Source organism: Engraulis encrasicolus, chromosome 5 (assembly GCF_034702125.1).
Source record: "Engraulis encrasicolus isolate BLACKSEA-1 chromosome 5, IST_EnEncr_1.0, whole genome shotgun sequence".
Classification (NCBI taxonomy): Eukaryota; Metazoa; Chordata; class Actinopteri; order Clupeiformes; family Engraulidae; genus Engraulis; species Engraulis encrasicolus.
Genome location: NC_085861.1, coordinates 10336013 through 10352817, shown reverse-complemented (window position 1 = coordinate 10352817; position 16805 = coordinate 10336013). Strand labels below are relative to the sequence as shown.

Below are 16805 nucleotides of genomic sequence, written 5' to 3'. Positions count from 1 at the left end.
GTGTGTGTGTGTGTGTGTGTGTGTGTGTGTGTGTGTGTGTGTGTGTGTGTGTGTGTGTGTGTGTGTGTGTGTGTGTGTGTGTGTGTGTGTGTGTGTGTGTGTGTGTGTGTGTGTGTTGGGGAAGGTGGGTGGAGGGAATGATGTAAAAAAATATATTTTGATTTGATGATATTCAAATGGCTTAGGCACTGACTGTTACACCTGGAGACCCGGGTTTGATTCCGGCCCCGAGGCCGTTTCCTGATCCTCCCCCGTCTCTCTCTCCCATTGCTTTCCTCTGTCTCCTCTCAAGCTGTCCTGGCCAGTGAAGGCTGAATGGGTGTCTGTCCTCCTCTCTGCCTGATCACGACTCTTGTTGATGTGCGTCTGTTGTGCTCTGTGCCTGATCAGGGGTCAGGGTCTTGTCGGTGTGTGTGTGCGTGTGTGTGGCATTTGTGTACGTGTGTGTGTGAACGTGTCTGTGAGCGTGTCTGTGAGCGTGTGTGTGTGTGCACGCGTATGTGTGCGTGAGCGTGTGTGTGTGTGCGTGCTGTGCGTGTGTGATCCTCCGTGCTTGATGATGTCTGGTGTTGTGAGCGTGTGTGTGTGTGTGTGTGTGTGTGTGTGTGTGTGTGTGTGTGTGTGTGTGTCTGTGTGTGTGTGTGTGTGTGTGTGTCTGTGTCTGTGTCTGTGTCTGTGTCTGTGTCTGTGTCTGTGTCTGTGTGTGTGTGTGTGTGTGTGTGTGTGTGTGTGTGTGTGTGTGTGTGTGTGTGTGATCCTCTGTGCCTGATGCTGTTTGGTGTTGTGTTGTGTCTCTGCAGAGGGTGTTTGAGGAGCAGCTGCTGAAGTACGAGCAGGTGAAGCTGTACATCGAGCAGAACCTGGCGGCCCAGGACAACATCCTCAAGGCCCTCACCGACGCCAACGTCCAGTCAGCCGCCGCACGCAAAACACTCTCCGACACACAACACAAGTCAGTCATAGGGGATATACCTAGTTATGATATGTTGTTGTTGTTGCTGTTGTTGTTGTGTTTATATTTAGATATATTAATCTCTGACACCTTGTACTAGTGAGTTATAGTGAACCTTTTTAAAAAGTTATAATAATGTTAGATTTATATTTCGATATATTCATATGTCGACACTCTCCAACACATAACACTAGTCAATCATAGGGGATGTTTTTAAATAGTGTATGATGATGATTAATAATATAATGCTACTTAATGTTGTTATATTTACGTATATTTAGATATATTCATATCTAGACCCCTCCAGACACCCAGCACAAGCACACTGGTGGCTAACGCTGTGCATGGCCAAATTAGGTTTATTTATGTTGTTAGGTCTATTCATTTTCAGTCACTTCTACATAAAGTTGCAACGTTTCAATCTCAGACCTAAATTAGTAACTCCAAATGGCCAGTGTTCAGGATCTCCAAATGCCTAACAACGGATTTAAATGTTCCCGCCTCGAAACGCTAGCACCGCTTTGAGTGGGCGTGTTCTGTCACCACCCTACGTCTCGCTACCGCTTCCCAATGGGAAATAATGGATCTCCCCACCTCCACCGAGTAGCTCACTTGCATCTAAAACTGTAATCGCTATTAGATACTCATGTGTCCGTGGCCAATCGGTAGGGCACTCGCCTGCCATGCTGCTGACCCAGGTTCGACTCCCGGCCCGGGTCCTTTGCTGACCCCTCCCCGTCTCTCTCCCAATTCGCTTCCTGTCCACCTCTCACACTGTCCTATCAAATAAAGTCGAAAAAGACCCCAAAAAAAAGACATTTATGTGTCTCTCCTTGCCTTGCAGGTGGAACAGCACGGTGCAGACGCTGGTGGCGTCGTACGAGGCGTATGAGGACCTGATGAAGAAGTCCCAGGAGGGGAAGGAGTTCTACGAGGACCTGGAGGCCAAGGTCTCCAAGCTGCTGGAGAAGGCCAAGGCCCTGTGCCAGAGCAGGGAGGAGGAGAGGCAGACCGTCATGGAGAGGTGAGGAGGAGAGGCAGGGAGGAGAAGAGGCAGGCCGTCATGGAGAGGTGAGGAGACGCAGGGAGGAGGAGAGGCAGACCGTCATGGAGAGGTGAGGAGGAGAGGCAGGGAGGAGAAGAGGCAGGCCGTCATGGAGAGGTGAGGAGACGCAGGGAGGAGGAGAGGCAGGGAGGAGGAGAGGTGAGGAGAGGCAGGGAAGAGGAGAGGTGAGGAGAGGCAGAGAGGAGGAGAATTGAGGAGAGGCAGAGAGGAGGAAAGACAGACTGTCATGGAGAGGTGAGGAGAGACAGGGAGGAGGAGATGCAGGCTGTCATGGAGAGGTGAGGAGGAGGAGGAGAGGCAGGGAGGAGGAGAGACAGAGCCTACTGGAGAGGTGAGGAGAGGCAGGGAGGAGGAGAGAGGGAGGAGGATGGATGAGGAGAGGCAAGCCGTCATGGAGAGGTGAGGAGAGCATGGAGGAGGAGAGACAGGCTGTACTGAAGAGGTGAGGAGAGGCAGGGAGGAGGAGGAGGAGAATCAGGAGGAGGAGGGGAGCAGGGAGGAGGAGAGACAGGCTGTCACGAAGAGGTGAGGGGAGACAGGATATCATGGAGAGGTGAGGAGAGGGAGGTCATGTTGGAGAGGTAAGGAGAGGCAGGGGCTTTTAAACATAAAGCATAAAGCTTTATTTCCGCACTCGTTTCTTTTCCAGAGAGCTCCAGAAGAAGGCTCCTCCCCAAAGGCCCACGGCCCCAAAACCTCCTGCCAAGAAGCCCGTGGACATCGACCCAAACACCATCGACGACCCCGAGCTGGCCGAGTTGACCGCCGCCATCCTGGCGCTGGGCGGAGACCTTCCAGAGGAGCTGCGCAGCATGCCGCCCGAATTCGCCCTCCCGCACTCTGCACTCCCAGCTGCAGCGGCCGCCCCTGGTCCACTTCCGGGTCAAGTTCCAGGCCCTGGCGCCGGCCCCGGCTCTGCTGTTCATTGGCCCGGGCCGTATGCACCGCCCCCCATGCGCTTCCCCCCCAACCTGCCCTCTCCCGAGCTCCTGGCTCGTATCTCGGCCAGCTTCCCCCAGAGTCTCCCGCCGGGTGCCCCCCTACCTCACCATCAGATGCCCCCGCAGCAGCTGCCCCAGTACCCCCCTCCCCATCCCAATGCCCAGGCTCCTCCAGCCTCTCAGCCCCCACAGCCTCCCGCCACTGCTGCTGCCTACACTCCCAGGCCTTCGCACTCGCAGCCAGCACCACCACCACCTGTGGCACCAGGCCCTGCTCCTACTCCGGCTCCAACGCAGGTCCGGCCTTCGACCACCACCGTGGACAGCGTCCAGACTCCCATAGCGTGCTACTCCGCGCCCAGCCCAGGCCAGCCACACCCGCAGCACCAGCCTCAGCCTCAGCCTCAGCACCACTCCCAGCCCCAGACCCAGCCCCAGCATCAGGTGCCCGCTCCACAGCGCCATCCGGTGCCTGTGTCCAGCGGGTACGCCCCTGCCCCTCAGATGGGTCCATATGCCCATTACATGCCCCAGGGAGTACCCTCACAACAGCAGCATCAGCAGCAGCAGCCGCCGCAGCCACAGCACTTTCCCCACGTACCCCCCACGCCCCACCCCGTTGCCCCGCCTCAGACTGCTCACTTCCAGCCCATTCCTGCCCAGCAGATGGGGCCCAGGCCAGTGCCCGGGCCGGGCCACCAGATGCCTGTAGCGCCCCCCCAGGGCCAGTACCAGCAGTACATGCCCCAGCAAAGGCACCCGGCGGCGCCTCCTCCAAACTTCCCGCACGCTCCTCTCCCCCCTGGCCAGGTTCCGGCTCCTGGGATGCAGCCAGGTGTGGCCCACCCCCATGCCCATCAGCATGCCCGTCAGCAGGGCTACCCCCCTGTGTCCATGGTCCCCGGGGGTCACCCGTCACAGGTGGTGCCTGTTAGTGGGGTAGCGCAGAACCACATGCCGTACCTGCCCCACGCAAGTCAGCCAATGCCCCCGCCGGCCTCCCAGCCCTACATGCAGCAGCAGCAGCCTCAACCCCAAATGCAGCATCCGCCGCCACAGATGCCCATGCCGCACCACATGCACCATGTGGCACCGGGCGCCCAACAAAGAATGCCACCTCCGCCACAAATGGCACCACAGCCACAGCCGCAGCCGCAGCCGCCGACATCTCAGCCACAAATGCCGCCGCCTGGTTCGTCGCACCCACACATGCTGCCCGTGTCGAAGCAGCTGTCGCCGCCGTCTCTTTCCCAGATTCCCCCTGCTGGCCACCCCGCCTCTGCCCATCCCTCTCAGGTGCAGCTACACGCGCCCCAGCCACTTCACCCCGCCATGTACCAGCAGACACAACATCTGCCACAGGCGCCGCGCGGCCCTCAAGTCCACATGCCCCCTACATCCATGCCATCCCAACACATGCCCCCGACGTCCTCCATGCCTCCCCAACAGATGCCCCCCACATCCATGCCAGGTCAACACATGCCACCTACGTCCATGCCTAGCCAGCCATTCATGCACCCCAACGCCAACGGGCTGCCACCCCAGCGCCACCCTCAGCCCCCGGGGCCTCAGAGCCACCCGCAGATGCCCCCTCAAGGTCACATGGCCCAGCAGCCCATGCCAGTGCCCCCCCACCAGCCTGTGCCACCCCACGCCCACGCCCACACAGGGCAGGTGCCGGCGGGTTACCCTGGAGCTGGTTACGTGATGAGGCAGCCGGGGCCTTCTGTTGTGCCGCCCCAGCAGCAACCGCAGCCACAGCAGCAGCCGCCTCCCCCACTCACTCCCCAGCCCATGGCCCCGCAACAGCAACACCCTCCTCCTCCTCCTCCACAGCCTCTGGCCCCACAGCAGATGCCCCCTCAGCCTCCCTCTGTGTCGTTTACGCCCACGCCCCCTCCTGCTGGCATGCCGCCTGGGCTTGGGCAACAACAGCACCCGGGGGCGGGGGCACCGGCGCCGGGCCAAGCACCCCAGAACATCATGACGCCCACAACTGGTCCGGTAGGGGCTGGTCCAGTTGCTCCCAGTGTCCTGCCGTCCCCTGCCCCCTCCCCCTCCCCCTCCCCCGGCCCTTCCTCTCTGGTCATGACCCCCCCGCAGCACCCCTGCCCGTCCCCTGCCCTCACGCCTGGCGCCGTGGCCCCCGCACCTCCTCATCCTCCTCCTCCTGCTCCATCCTCTAACTCCTCTTCCTCCTCCGCCTCCTCTTCGTCGTCCTCCTCCTCTTCCTCCGTGCCCCCTCCTGCGGCTCCTCCAGCGCCCGGGGACGCCCTGTTCCAGCGCCAGAACTCCAGTACGGACGACCTGCTGTCCTCCAGCCCCGAGAGCCAGCATGGCGGCACCAAGGACAACGTCCTGCTGCCCACCAAGGTAGTGTACTTAAAACTAGGGTTATGTATAACCACGGCTCTATGAGTTTCTGATGACCACGTGGGGCCTATACTACAAAGCTGGTTCAGGATAAATTATGGGTAAGTTAAGAGGTAAATCATCTAATAGACGAGTGGAGTCCTCATTTTCTTAAGAAAAGCTCTTGTATTAGATGATTTACCTCTTAACTTAACCTTAACTTATCCTGAACCAGCTTTGTAGTATAGGCCCCAGGCCTTGGCAGTTACTCTGAATACTTACGGAAAGATTGCCAAGCGATCACTTACGGGGCACGCATGCATGTCATCCGGGTCACCTGGTGACTTTTTTGGTATTACCACTCAACTTGCATGAGCATGTGATGATCACTCAGTGCTGAGAGCATTACCTGGCCAGTCAGTAGAAATGAAATAGACCTTCCACTGCTATCTAAATTTTGTTTTGTTGTTGTTCTTTTGTTGCCTCTCTGTATGTCTCTGTGTTCATTATGTGTTCTCTTTTCTGTTCTATGGTCTGTAGAGCATCTGAGTTTTAAGAAAATTGCTATACAAAAAAAAAGTATTATTATTATTATTATAATTATAATTATTATTATTATTATTATTATTATTATCATTATTGTTATTATTACCGGTATTATTATTATTATTATCATTATTATTATTAAGGCGGACCCTGAGGAGGACGGCCAGCGGCGTAAGAAGTCGGAGGGCGTGCGTCTGATCCAGGGCGACCCCTACCAGGCTCCCGAGCGCGTGGCACGCCTCTGCACGCAGCTGGAGCGATTCCGGAACACGGTGTGTAGACTATTTTTTTTCTTCTTTCTACTTTAGAGACAAGAAAGCGCCCACACACTGTCCACATTTGTAGCGTTTAATGGTGACGATTTGAACCGTCACTATTAAACAGACAAACAAGCAACTGAGATGGTACATTATTTGCCCAGCCGTGGCTCAATTAGCTAGGCACTCGACTGCTACACCGGCGACCCAGGTTCAAGTCCGGCCAGAGGTCATTTGCCGAACCCTCCCCGTCTCTCTCTCTCTCTCCCGCTAAGTTCACAACTTCGCTAAGCTATCATAATAAAGGCAGAAAAAGCCCAGAAAATGCTTTAAAAAAGGGTGGTCCATTATTTTGCTCCAGGTGCAGTCCCTGGAGCAGCCCAGCAGTAGCGGAGCAGGGTCAGAGGGGGGCGGCGTCCTCTCGCGGCTGGACGGCCAATGGAAGGAGCTGGCGGAGAGGCAGGAGAAGGAGGCACGACAACTGTCCATCGCCATTGCACGCTGTTACACCATGAAGAACAGGCACCAGGACGTCATGCCCTACGACAGGTCACATTACATTGCATTGCACTTACTGACACTTTAATCCAAAATGATTTGCAGTCATTTACAGGGTTCAGGACATTCCAATGTGTGTGAAGCTATTGAACACGTCGTTAACAAATCTACCAGTCTTGTAGGGCTGTAACGATATTGCATCGAACCGAGAAATCGTGATACACAGAGTCACGATACTGTATCGTGATACAAGGAGGCAGTATCGTGATACGCCCTTTCAAAGTTTTATGACCCATTACTCCAGAAAACAACCTTATGATTTGATGTGATAGTGTTTCCAAACTTCAATGGAGATACATTTCAGAAATCGTGGGGTGTATCGAACCGTAGGTCACAAATCGTGATACGAACCGAATCGTGAGTTGAGTGTATCATTACAGCCCTACAGTCTTGTGATGCTATGTATTGCATGTATGGGGCCACACAATGTACAGTATGCCCTTTAAGGATGCATCTCTGTGATGGCACTTTTGTTGTGTGCGTCTTGTGGCGTCTTGTGTTGTGTGCTAGGTGGCAGCTCTGTGTATGTCCAAGACGAATTTTCCTTCGGAAAGACGAATAATTAAAAGAATCTTTGATTATTGCTCTGGACAGGAACCGTGTGGTGCTGCGCTCGGGCAAGGACGACTACATCAACGCCAGCTTCATCGAGGAGCTGTCGCCCTACTGCCCGCGCCTCATCGCCACGCAGGCGCCGCTCACCGGCACCGCCGCCGACTTCTGGCTCATGGTGTACGAGCAGAAGGTCTCCGTCGTTGTCATGCTGGTCTCCGAGCAGGAACTGGAGAAGGTGACTAATATCAATGCTGTATAAAGTAGGCCCTAACGGTAGGGCTCTGGGTTACTAAGCCGGTGATCCGGGTTTGATTCCGGCCAGGGTCATTTGCCGAACCTGGGGACTGAGGACGGCAGGACACTGGGAGCCGAACCCCTCTCTCCCCCCACTCATTTCCTGTCCCATTGTAACTGTCCTGTCACAATAAAAAGACAGTAAAATATCTTTTAAAAAACTGTAAGTAGAAGTAGAATGTTATCACAACACTTGTGGTACGAGTTGAAGAGAGAGGTGCGGGAGCGCTGCCTTGGATCTCAGACAATTAAGTGCAGGTGCTGTTCAAGGGGAAAAGGTAACATCAAACACGACGTCAGCATCAAGAAGATCAAAAAAAGGAAGGTCCCAAGGAAACTCTGCCTAGTCAGACGGTGCGTGGGGCACAAATAAAACGACGAAGGACGAAGCAGAATTGCCTCGGGACATTCCTACTAGTGCTGTGATAATACGTGGTTTCAACTTAGCGATAGCATATTACTAGTGTTGTAATTACACTTGTAAGAGTACTTCTATTTTGTACTAGATGGGTAATATTAAGTCGGTAGTAAGAAGGTCATAGGTAGTGACAAAGTAGATGTCTGGTGCTGCTTTCGTAGGAACGATTTGTTTGAGATTAAATTAAAAAATGTATTCTAATGGTCTTGGTTCATGAACAGAACGTCTCGTTGGTCGCCAGTCTCGAGTCCAAGCAGGAACAGGAGAAGGTAATATCAGTGAGAAAGTAGAACTAAGGTAACGCTAGTCAAACAATAGCAAACTACTAGTGAAACAGTAGGGTAATACTAGTGAAATAATAGCATAGTAGTAGTGAAACAATAGGGTAATACTACAAGGTAATGGTAGTGAGAAAATAGATGTACATTGCCTACGATTTGCTTAAGATTATAAATACAAGATGGGTTTCACTTGTCTAAAAAGAAGCTTGTACTTTTGCTGAATTAAAACTACATTAGAAAAAAACCTAGCTCAGTTACAAAGTAGAGCGATGCTGTCTAAGCAATCGTGTGCTAAATTTAACCCTTTGAAGTAGGTGTGTAATCCGTTGCGTTCTGCGTTTGTCATTTGCAGCAAAAGGTTCCTCACTACTTCCCGTCCGAGCGAGGTCAGCAGCTCTCACAGGGACCAATCACACTCACCCTCACCACCCAGAAGACCACACCCACCCACGTGGAGCGCATGATCAGCCTACAGTACCGCGACCAGAGCCTGAAGCGCACCGTCATACACCTGCAGTACACCTCCTGGCCAGAGCTGTGAGTACCGCACCTCCAGCATTCAGAGTCGGATAGATTAATTGATTGATTTATTGATTTACTTATTTTTTTTAATTGAGTCACACACCTCAAGCATTCGCAAGCTATGTTTCTTTAATGCTTTATGTTTACATATTTTCTATTCTGTTTCCTTGCTGCTGCATGTTTTCTATTCTGGGGTGCATTTCTCGACAACATTGTTAGTGCTATTTAAGTTAGCAACTAACTTGGTTGCAATGCAATTTCCCATCGGCAACCTACTAAGATGCTAAGTGGTCAGCAATGATGCTTTCGAGAAACGGGATCCTGTTTTCTTACTATTGTATGTTTACATGTTTCCCTTGGTTCTTTAATACAATACTATGTGTTATCATAGATTTATGACGTTCATTATGTCTTAAAGTTATATCAAATCTTATTCCGTCTCACCGTCGAAACATGTCGGGTAAAAGACAAAAAGTTTTACATGTCTGAAACAAAAGAAACTGATATAGTACATGTTTTACATGTTTTACATGTTTTATATGATTTCCTGTTTCCTTACTGCAGCGGGCTGCCGGACAGCAAGAGCAGCCTGATCCGCTTCATCCAGGAGGTGCATGGCCACTACCTGCACCAGAGGCCTCTGCACACCCCCATCGTGGTACACTGCAGGTGAATACTAACTCAAGTGTTTAAGACATGTATGACAAACAGAAATCGATGGTAACCCATCAGGACGACTTGAAACAGAGTTAATAAATACTAATGTCACCCAGTACAACAGTGTTAACATTTTAGAACTGAATATACGGCCTTTATAATTATGTTTTTTCTAGTACTGTACGCCTTATATTGATTTGAATTTGATCACAGTACTTGTTCTAGCCACATCCATACATTCGCCACGTCTATATACAGTGCCTACTCACCCGTTTTTGTCTATCTGTTTGTCAGTTCTGGTGTTGGCCGCACTGGCGCCCTCTGCCTGCTGTATGCGGCGCTGCAGGAGGTTGAGGCTGGTAATGGCATTCCCGACCTGACACTACTGGTGAGGAAGATGAGGCAGCAGAGGAAGAACATGCTGCAGGAGAAGGTACTGTATAGACCCCTTTACTGTTTGTACACAGATGTCATCAAGCTGCGTGCTCATTGTTGGAGCAGAATTGACCATGTACCTCACATTTTTAAAGAAAATAGTCTTTACTATGTTGCTTTTAACACTCATGTCATTCTTGCTATGAAAACTGTACAGCGATTCTTTGTATCTTTTCTCTCTTTTGTGAGTTCATTTGGTAAGTTGTATTGCAGTTGCAGGATCTCTCTTTACTTCCCGTAATATTTCTGACGGGCTGTGTTAAAACAGTTTTGCGACAAAAACTGATCATGTTGTGAAGGCACCTCAGTTTTCACTGTGGATTAGAGGTGTTTTTAGGATCGAAAATCCTTTTGGTTTCTGCGCTGAAGGAATTTTGATCTTTTGATAAAGCTTTGTGGTCAGTCTCACTATACACAGTCCCATTTTATATAGTGAAGTATTTTTCGGGGGCAATTATTTTGATACGACAGTGAGAGCAGACAGGAAGTGGGAATGCGAAATGGTTTAGGATCAGGAAATGACCTCAGGCCGGATTCGAACTCGGGTGCCTGGCGTAACAGTAGTGTGTCTTTGCCTTTTGAGCCAATGTGAAGGCCTTCTATTATAATATCGTGTCTTAATTACCTGTCTCTTAATACCTGTTACAGCTGCACCTGAAGTTCTGCTACGAGGCCCTCCTGAAGCACGCGGAGCAGGTCCTCCAGCGCCACGGAGTGGCCACCGTCCCATGCAGCAAGACCCTCAACAACGCCACCATCAAGGTACCAAGCATGGAGGACACTAGTGGTGGCATAGGAGATTTGTGTCATTCCATTACATTGCACTAAACTGACGCTTTTATCCAAAGCGACTTCCAGATATTACAGGGTATTGGGTACAGTCCAGTGTGGAGCAATGTGGGATTAGGTGCCTTGCTCAAGGGCACTTCAGCCATGTAGAGAGGTCTTGTGAGATTCTAACCTACAACCCCCACATTGAAAGGCCAACTCTCTATGTTTAACAATGGTGTTTGGATGTTTTGGATGGAAATAACAAAACTGTGTCCGATGATGACAATGAGTCCAACAGTGTGGAGTGAAATCAACGTTCTGCAGTCATGTTTAGAATTAGTTTTATCTGACTAGTACGATGTGTCATTAGCTACTGTTTCTGCAGTTGTTGAAACAGAGCAACCTAAACAGTTGTCCATATATATAATATGCCCCTCAGGAAATGTTTTTGGTGACTTAATTTGACGGTGGCGTCATGTGTATGACATGACATAGTTTCGTAATGCAGTCATGCTTGATGCATAAAACAGTAATGACATTGACATCAATTCATGTCCATGACTGTGTCATAACTCTGTATTGACACTATTATGCTAATGTTACGTCATATGTATTACTTCAGCGTCAAATAAAGTGTTTCTCTCTCTCCCCCCCCGCAGCCATACTCCAGACAGGAGTGTCAGACGGACATCGTCCTGGGCGGCGACCTGCCCATCAGCTCCATCCAGGCCACCATCGCCAAGCTCAGCATCCGGCCCCAGAGCACCAGCGACTCAGAGGGCAGCCTGGATCTGGGCCCCCCCAGCACCGCTACACCAGACCTTCCCCACCAGCAGGAGGCGCCAGAGGGCACCACCACCGCGCACGACCCCGCACCGCCACAGGACCCCTTCCCCCCCAGCGAGGCCCAGCCCTCCTCCTTCAGCCCCCCTCCTCCCTCCATCTCCTCCTCCTCCTCCTCTCCGGCCAAAGATCTCCGATCCCCGTCTCCGCCGACCAACCAGGGCAATGGGTTGATGGAGTCCAAATCTGAGTATCCCAATCACTCCGCACCTGCCTTGGATGCTCCGGTGACAGAGACTGGGACGGGGACAGTCTCGCCTCCCCCCCTCCCCGCGGCGTCCGCGTCCACCCTGTCGTCTCTGGACCTGCTGGCGTCCATGACGCCCGAGGCCTTCACGCTGGACGCGGCGTGCCGGGGGAAGCAGCGCTTCAACAAGCAGAGCTTCCTGCAGCCGCAGGAGGGCCAGGGCCTACAGGGCGCGCCCCAGGGGGACGACCCCCTCAGCAACCTCGACCCCCTATGGACCCTCAATAAGACCTGAGAGATGCAGTGTTGTGTACATTACAAGTAGAAGTAGAAGGAACCGTACTTGGTAACACTGTATTTTAATTGTTCACTATTACAGTGGATCTACCACATTAGGTACAGTGTAATAACCAGTGTAACAATATGTAACAATGTAATAACAGTGTAATACCATGTACCAACCCTTACCCTAGATGTAAGTACAAAATTGGTTCATGGTGTTACACTGGTATTAAAATTTAATAAATACTGTTACACTGGTTGTTACACTGTACCTAATGTGGTAGATCCACTGCAATAGTGAACCATTAAAATCAAGTGTAACCAAGTACTCTTACATATGTAATTACAACACTGGTGGTATGATATTACATGGTTTTAACGTTATAATAACATACTGCTAGACGCTAGTGTTGTTAATACATATGTATGTACCTTCTACTTCTACTTAATGCCAGCTCTGTTGAGACCTGCTCTGCACTGGACCCTGAACAAGACCTGAGAGCCAGAGTTGTAGAAAGTAGAGGCACTCTTACAGATGTAATTACAACACTCGCAGTATGATATTACACGGTTTCAAAATTGTAATATCATATTGCTAGTGTTGAAATTACATCTGTCAGAGTACTTCAATTTCTACTTTATGCCAACTCTGCTGAGACCAGCTCTGGACCCTCAATAAGACCTGAGAGACGCAGTCGGCTGCAGTGGGCCACCCTTTGCCAACACTTCAGAATAACAGTCCCTTAAAAAAGCTTTATTAACACCTTATTAACACACGTTTGTACATGAGCAAGAACCAGCATATGGCTGTGCAGTGGAGTAATAATTGACTCGTACTGGATGAGTTTTTATTTGCGATTTAAAATTATTATTTTTGGATAATTATTTCATCATTTACATAGTGTTTTGAATGCTCTTTAGGGACTGTTAGTATAAAGTTTGTCTGCCGCCCCCCTTCCCTCTATATGGTCCTACTGACACTCCTGCCTGAGTAGTCCTGTTCACTCTCTCTCTCTCTCTCTCTCTCTCTCTCTCTCTCTCTCTCTCTCTCTCTCTCTCTCTCTCTCTCTCTCTCTCTCTCTCCCCCTCTCCCTCCCCCTCTCCCTCTCCCTCTCCATCTCAACACCCTAACGTTGTGTTTTGCCCGTGTGACCGTGTCACTGTGCGTCTCTGCTTATTATTTATATGGACGAGGGTGGTGAGGGAGGGGACTTGTCCAATGTCATCATCACCCTCTGCCTCGCCCACAGCTTTGCATTCCAGAACACACCAGTTCTTCCCCTCAGCATGGACACACGCTGCTGGACCCTGCTCCAGCTCTGCACACACTTCACAGGAACTTATGGCTCTTCTCCACTGCCGCTTTTCTGGTAGACCTACAGCTCAACACAGCGCGACTCGGCCGCCACTCTTTGCTTTACGATTCAGGTGTGTCGTGCCTATTCGAAAACCAAAAAGTGGCCACCGAATCGTGCTGTGTCGAGCTGTAGGCCTACCAGAAAACTGGCGGTGGAAAAGAGCCTTTAGAAACCATTCAGAGTCTTAACACTCAATAACAAGGTTGACACGACAAGGCTTGCGGTGAGGCATGCTTACTAGCGGAGAGGGGAGTGTTATCGTACTGTTGTACAGGAGGCCTTCTGACTTAAAAGGTGGGGTTGCAGGTTTACCAACATTCTTAAATAATTTGATTATGACATCACGGTGGGGACTCCCATAGTCTAGCATAGGAGTCCCCAACGTGATGTCATAAACAAATTATTTAAGAATGTTGGTAAACCTGCAACCCCACCTTTAAGAACTGGCATTATTATTGACTAATAATGAGCCTGATTCCACTTTTGCTGCTTAATCTGTGGCTTGTCTCTGAAAATAATTGCACATGTTTTAGGGATATAGCAGCCCGACGCTGACTCTATGCTGTATAGTTTTAATATTATTAGGGCCACATTGTAGTTGGAGATGACGAGGATGGAGGATGAGCCTGTCCGGAGAACAGGCTCATGGAAGTACTGCTTTTACACGTACTGAATTATTTGGCACTTCTAGATCACGTTCTAACGAGTTGATTATTTCTTGCCTTTCTTTTAACATTGATTGTGTATATAAATGTTATCATTATCTTAATTAAAATCTGAATCCTGGGAATTGTATTGCACAGTGATTGATTTATTATTTTATTTTTATTTTTTTTTTAAATTTTCTTGATTGTTTACACACAATTTCTGAAATCATGTCTGAAATTCTCAGACACCTGCACACAAATCTGAAAACTCACACTATGGGAAAAAAACCGCTACAAAATTAACTCAAAACAAGGTGTTCTCTTCTAAAAAGCCAATTTTGTTGTCAAATGACAAACAAGCCATCATTAGAATAGGCATTCGTAAGAATAATTTGAGTACTAAAATTCAAATGATAAAACACTGTAATCATAATGACCTATTAGTAAATTAGTGATGTGTTTTCTTCAATGATTTACTTACTACAAATGGTGTATTTTTGTTGTAAAATATGGATGGATATGGATGTTTGTCTATATTGTGTACAGTAGGCTACTGTATGAGTTCTTATGAAGTGATTAACTGTGAACAGGCGTGAAAGGAGTTTGTCCATGTGATGAAGTGCATAGTATGGCATTTGATTTTAGTATTCTTAATGACTGTGTGTCAGATCCATCCACATAATTGTGTGTAGTGTTTTGGAAGAGTGCAAATAAGGAATAGTGCTTGCAGTTCAGTGGAATTGCTTCAGGGTGTTGGTAAATGGGTGAGATGTTTTCAGAAATGTGCGTCAACAATCGAGACTATTATTTGCGTAATCAGTGTTTTTATCTCTTAAGTTGGGTACATTTGCACTCTCCAGTGGTTGAACAGGTGCCTATATCAAGGAGATTGGCATTGAAGTGTAAAAGCTGCTGGGCAGTGTATGGGATCTCTTTACACTCCCTGTCAAATCTAGAAATGTTATTCCAACAAATGTTTTTTTTGTTTGTTACCATAATTAAGAACTTTCTTAACCACTACACAAGCCTACTTATGGAACAGCATCAGCATATCACCACATACATGCATTCTTGATAAAATGAACGGCACATATGTTCACACACACAGGTAATGTGAAAACAAGCAGTAGACAAAATTAAAGGTATCAAAGCCTTTTTTATTTGGAAATTAGTACAAAGTCTTCCTGTGTTAAAAATAGTAGAGCGCATTAGTTCCATCCTCTAAAGTTCTCCTGCCCCTCAGTAGCAATGAGACGGGGAGGGAGCCTCACCTGGTTCACTAGCTCACACACACCATCAAAAAAGAAAAAAGAAGACAATAGGCAACACTTTAAAATAGGGTTCACATGTCCACCACTAAAACCACCTTACTGTCTGAACAAATGACTGCTAAGAGGTTGTTCAGCAAATCAAGCAGTCATTTTTGTATTCACAAATTTCTTTGTTTAATAAGGCTAACTTACTTCATTATGATGTAATCACAATAAGGATCTAGTAGGCTTTTGATTCAGATTAACACGTCTTACACGTCACTTAAACAGACAGTAATGAGACATGTGTTAGTGGCTGACACATGAACTCGATTCGAAGAGTTTCCAAAAATAAAAAATAAAATAAAACAAATATTTACACCCAGTCCCACTCTCTCCACCTGACCCGACCCGACCCGTCCCTCCCCTGGCAACCATTATTTCCCATAAACACCCTCAGCTCTGCAGTGCAAGCATGCTTGTCTTGTCCAACCCACGAATAGAGCAAACGTAGGGTGCATTCCAATATGCTGACTTCCGTCCTCCCTTGCTCAATTGCCTGCTTGTGACCTCATGATGATGTCACTGATGAGAGAAAATTAATTCGATATCTTGCAAAAGCACAATTCTAATGTAATTTTCTCATTTGCAATTAAATGAAATGAAATTGAATGAAAAACTGTCCCTCAAAAGTTATTGTAGTTAGGCTGACGGCCGGGAAACTTTCTTGTTTTCTCCACGGAGGCGGGGCGAGGCCACAAGCACAAGTGGAGGACGGGAGTGTGCATATTGGAATGCACTCGTAGACAGGTTTTGGGTAACAAACTTCCCTGGCAGTCAGGTCCAATGAAAATCCTCCATGGATCACTTCAGCATCTCTCAACCGACAAGAATTGAGATAGTCCTCATCCCACAGAGAAGTTGCAGCGTTTTAAATGGCTTTTTGTATTACACCTCATCTTAAAAAGACTCATGATTATGCAAGCAGTAAGTAATAATGGACTCCATAAATATTTAGAAGAAGCTGCCGAATTTCCTCTAACTTGGGAAACGGATGATGTATCGACTGTACAGTACATCTTTCATAAAACGGTACAACAACTAAAAATAATCTACCCTGCTATAAATAATGTGTACATTTGACCAAAAACTGATATGATCCCAGGTGGTAAACCAGCAGGACTGCTGACAGCCTTCACTGAGGCCTAGGACAAAGTCATCTGAAAGGGCCCCCCCCCCCCTTCTAAATACATATAATATAACGGGAACCAAGTTCTGGGTCCACTCTCTTTCTCTGGGCCTGGAAAAACTAGCCCCTTTGTCCCACTAGTCAGCAGACCTGGGTGCACCAGTAAACACAGATCTAAAAGGACAGTGAGTTAAACTACTGCTACTATGACGGTCACATAGGCCATCCTGATGCCTGCTATGACGGTCCACAAATGCCTCTTTTCCACTGCCGGGTTTCTGGTAGGCCTACAGCTCGACAAAGCGCGACTCGGCCGTCACTTTTTGCTTTTCGTATAGGCACAACACAGCTCAATCATAGAGCAAAAAGTGGCGGCCCAGTCGCGCTGTGCCGCGCTGTTGGCCTACCAGAAAACCGGCAGTGGAACAGAGGCAATAGGCTACC

General features: G+C 49.0%; 1 protein-coding gene across 1 annotated transcript in view; it reads left to right on the top strand.

Annotated features, from left to right (window-relative positions):
- The window catches only part of ptpn23a (protein tyrosine phosphatase, non-receptor type 23, a), a 29059-nt gene extending 17085 nt beyond the window's left edge, over positions 1 to 11974 (top strand). The window contains exons 19-29 of the mRNA XM_063198650.1: positions 801 to 952; positions 1797 to 1976; positions 2668 to 5332; positions 6001 to 6129; positions 6476 to 6663; positions 7267 to 7462; positions 8573 to 8757; positions 9307 to 9411; positions 9694 to 9832; positions 10483 to 10596; positions 11265 to 11974. Of these exons, the coding sequence (XP_063054720.1) occupies positions 801 to 952; positions 1797 to 1976; positions 2668 to 5332; positions 6001 to 6129; positions 6476 to 6663; positions 7267 to 7462; positions 8573 to 8757; positions 9307 to 9411; positions 9694 to 9832; positions 10483 to 10596; positions 11265 to 11930 (4719 nt within the window). The 3' untranslated portion in view covers positions 11931 to 11974. The remainder of the gene's footprint in view (positions 1 to 800; positions 953 to 1796; positions 1977 to 2667; positions 5333 to 6000; positions 6130 to 6475; positions 6664 to 7266; positions 7463 to 8572; positions 8758 to 9306; positions 9412 to 9693; positions 9833 to 10482; positions 10597 to 11264) is intronic.
- The last annotated feature ends 4831 nt before the right edge of the window (positions 11975 to 16805 follow it).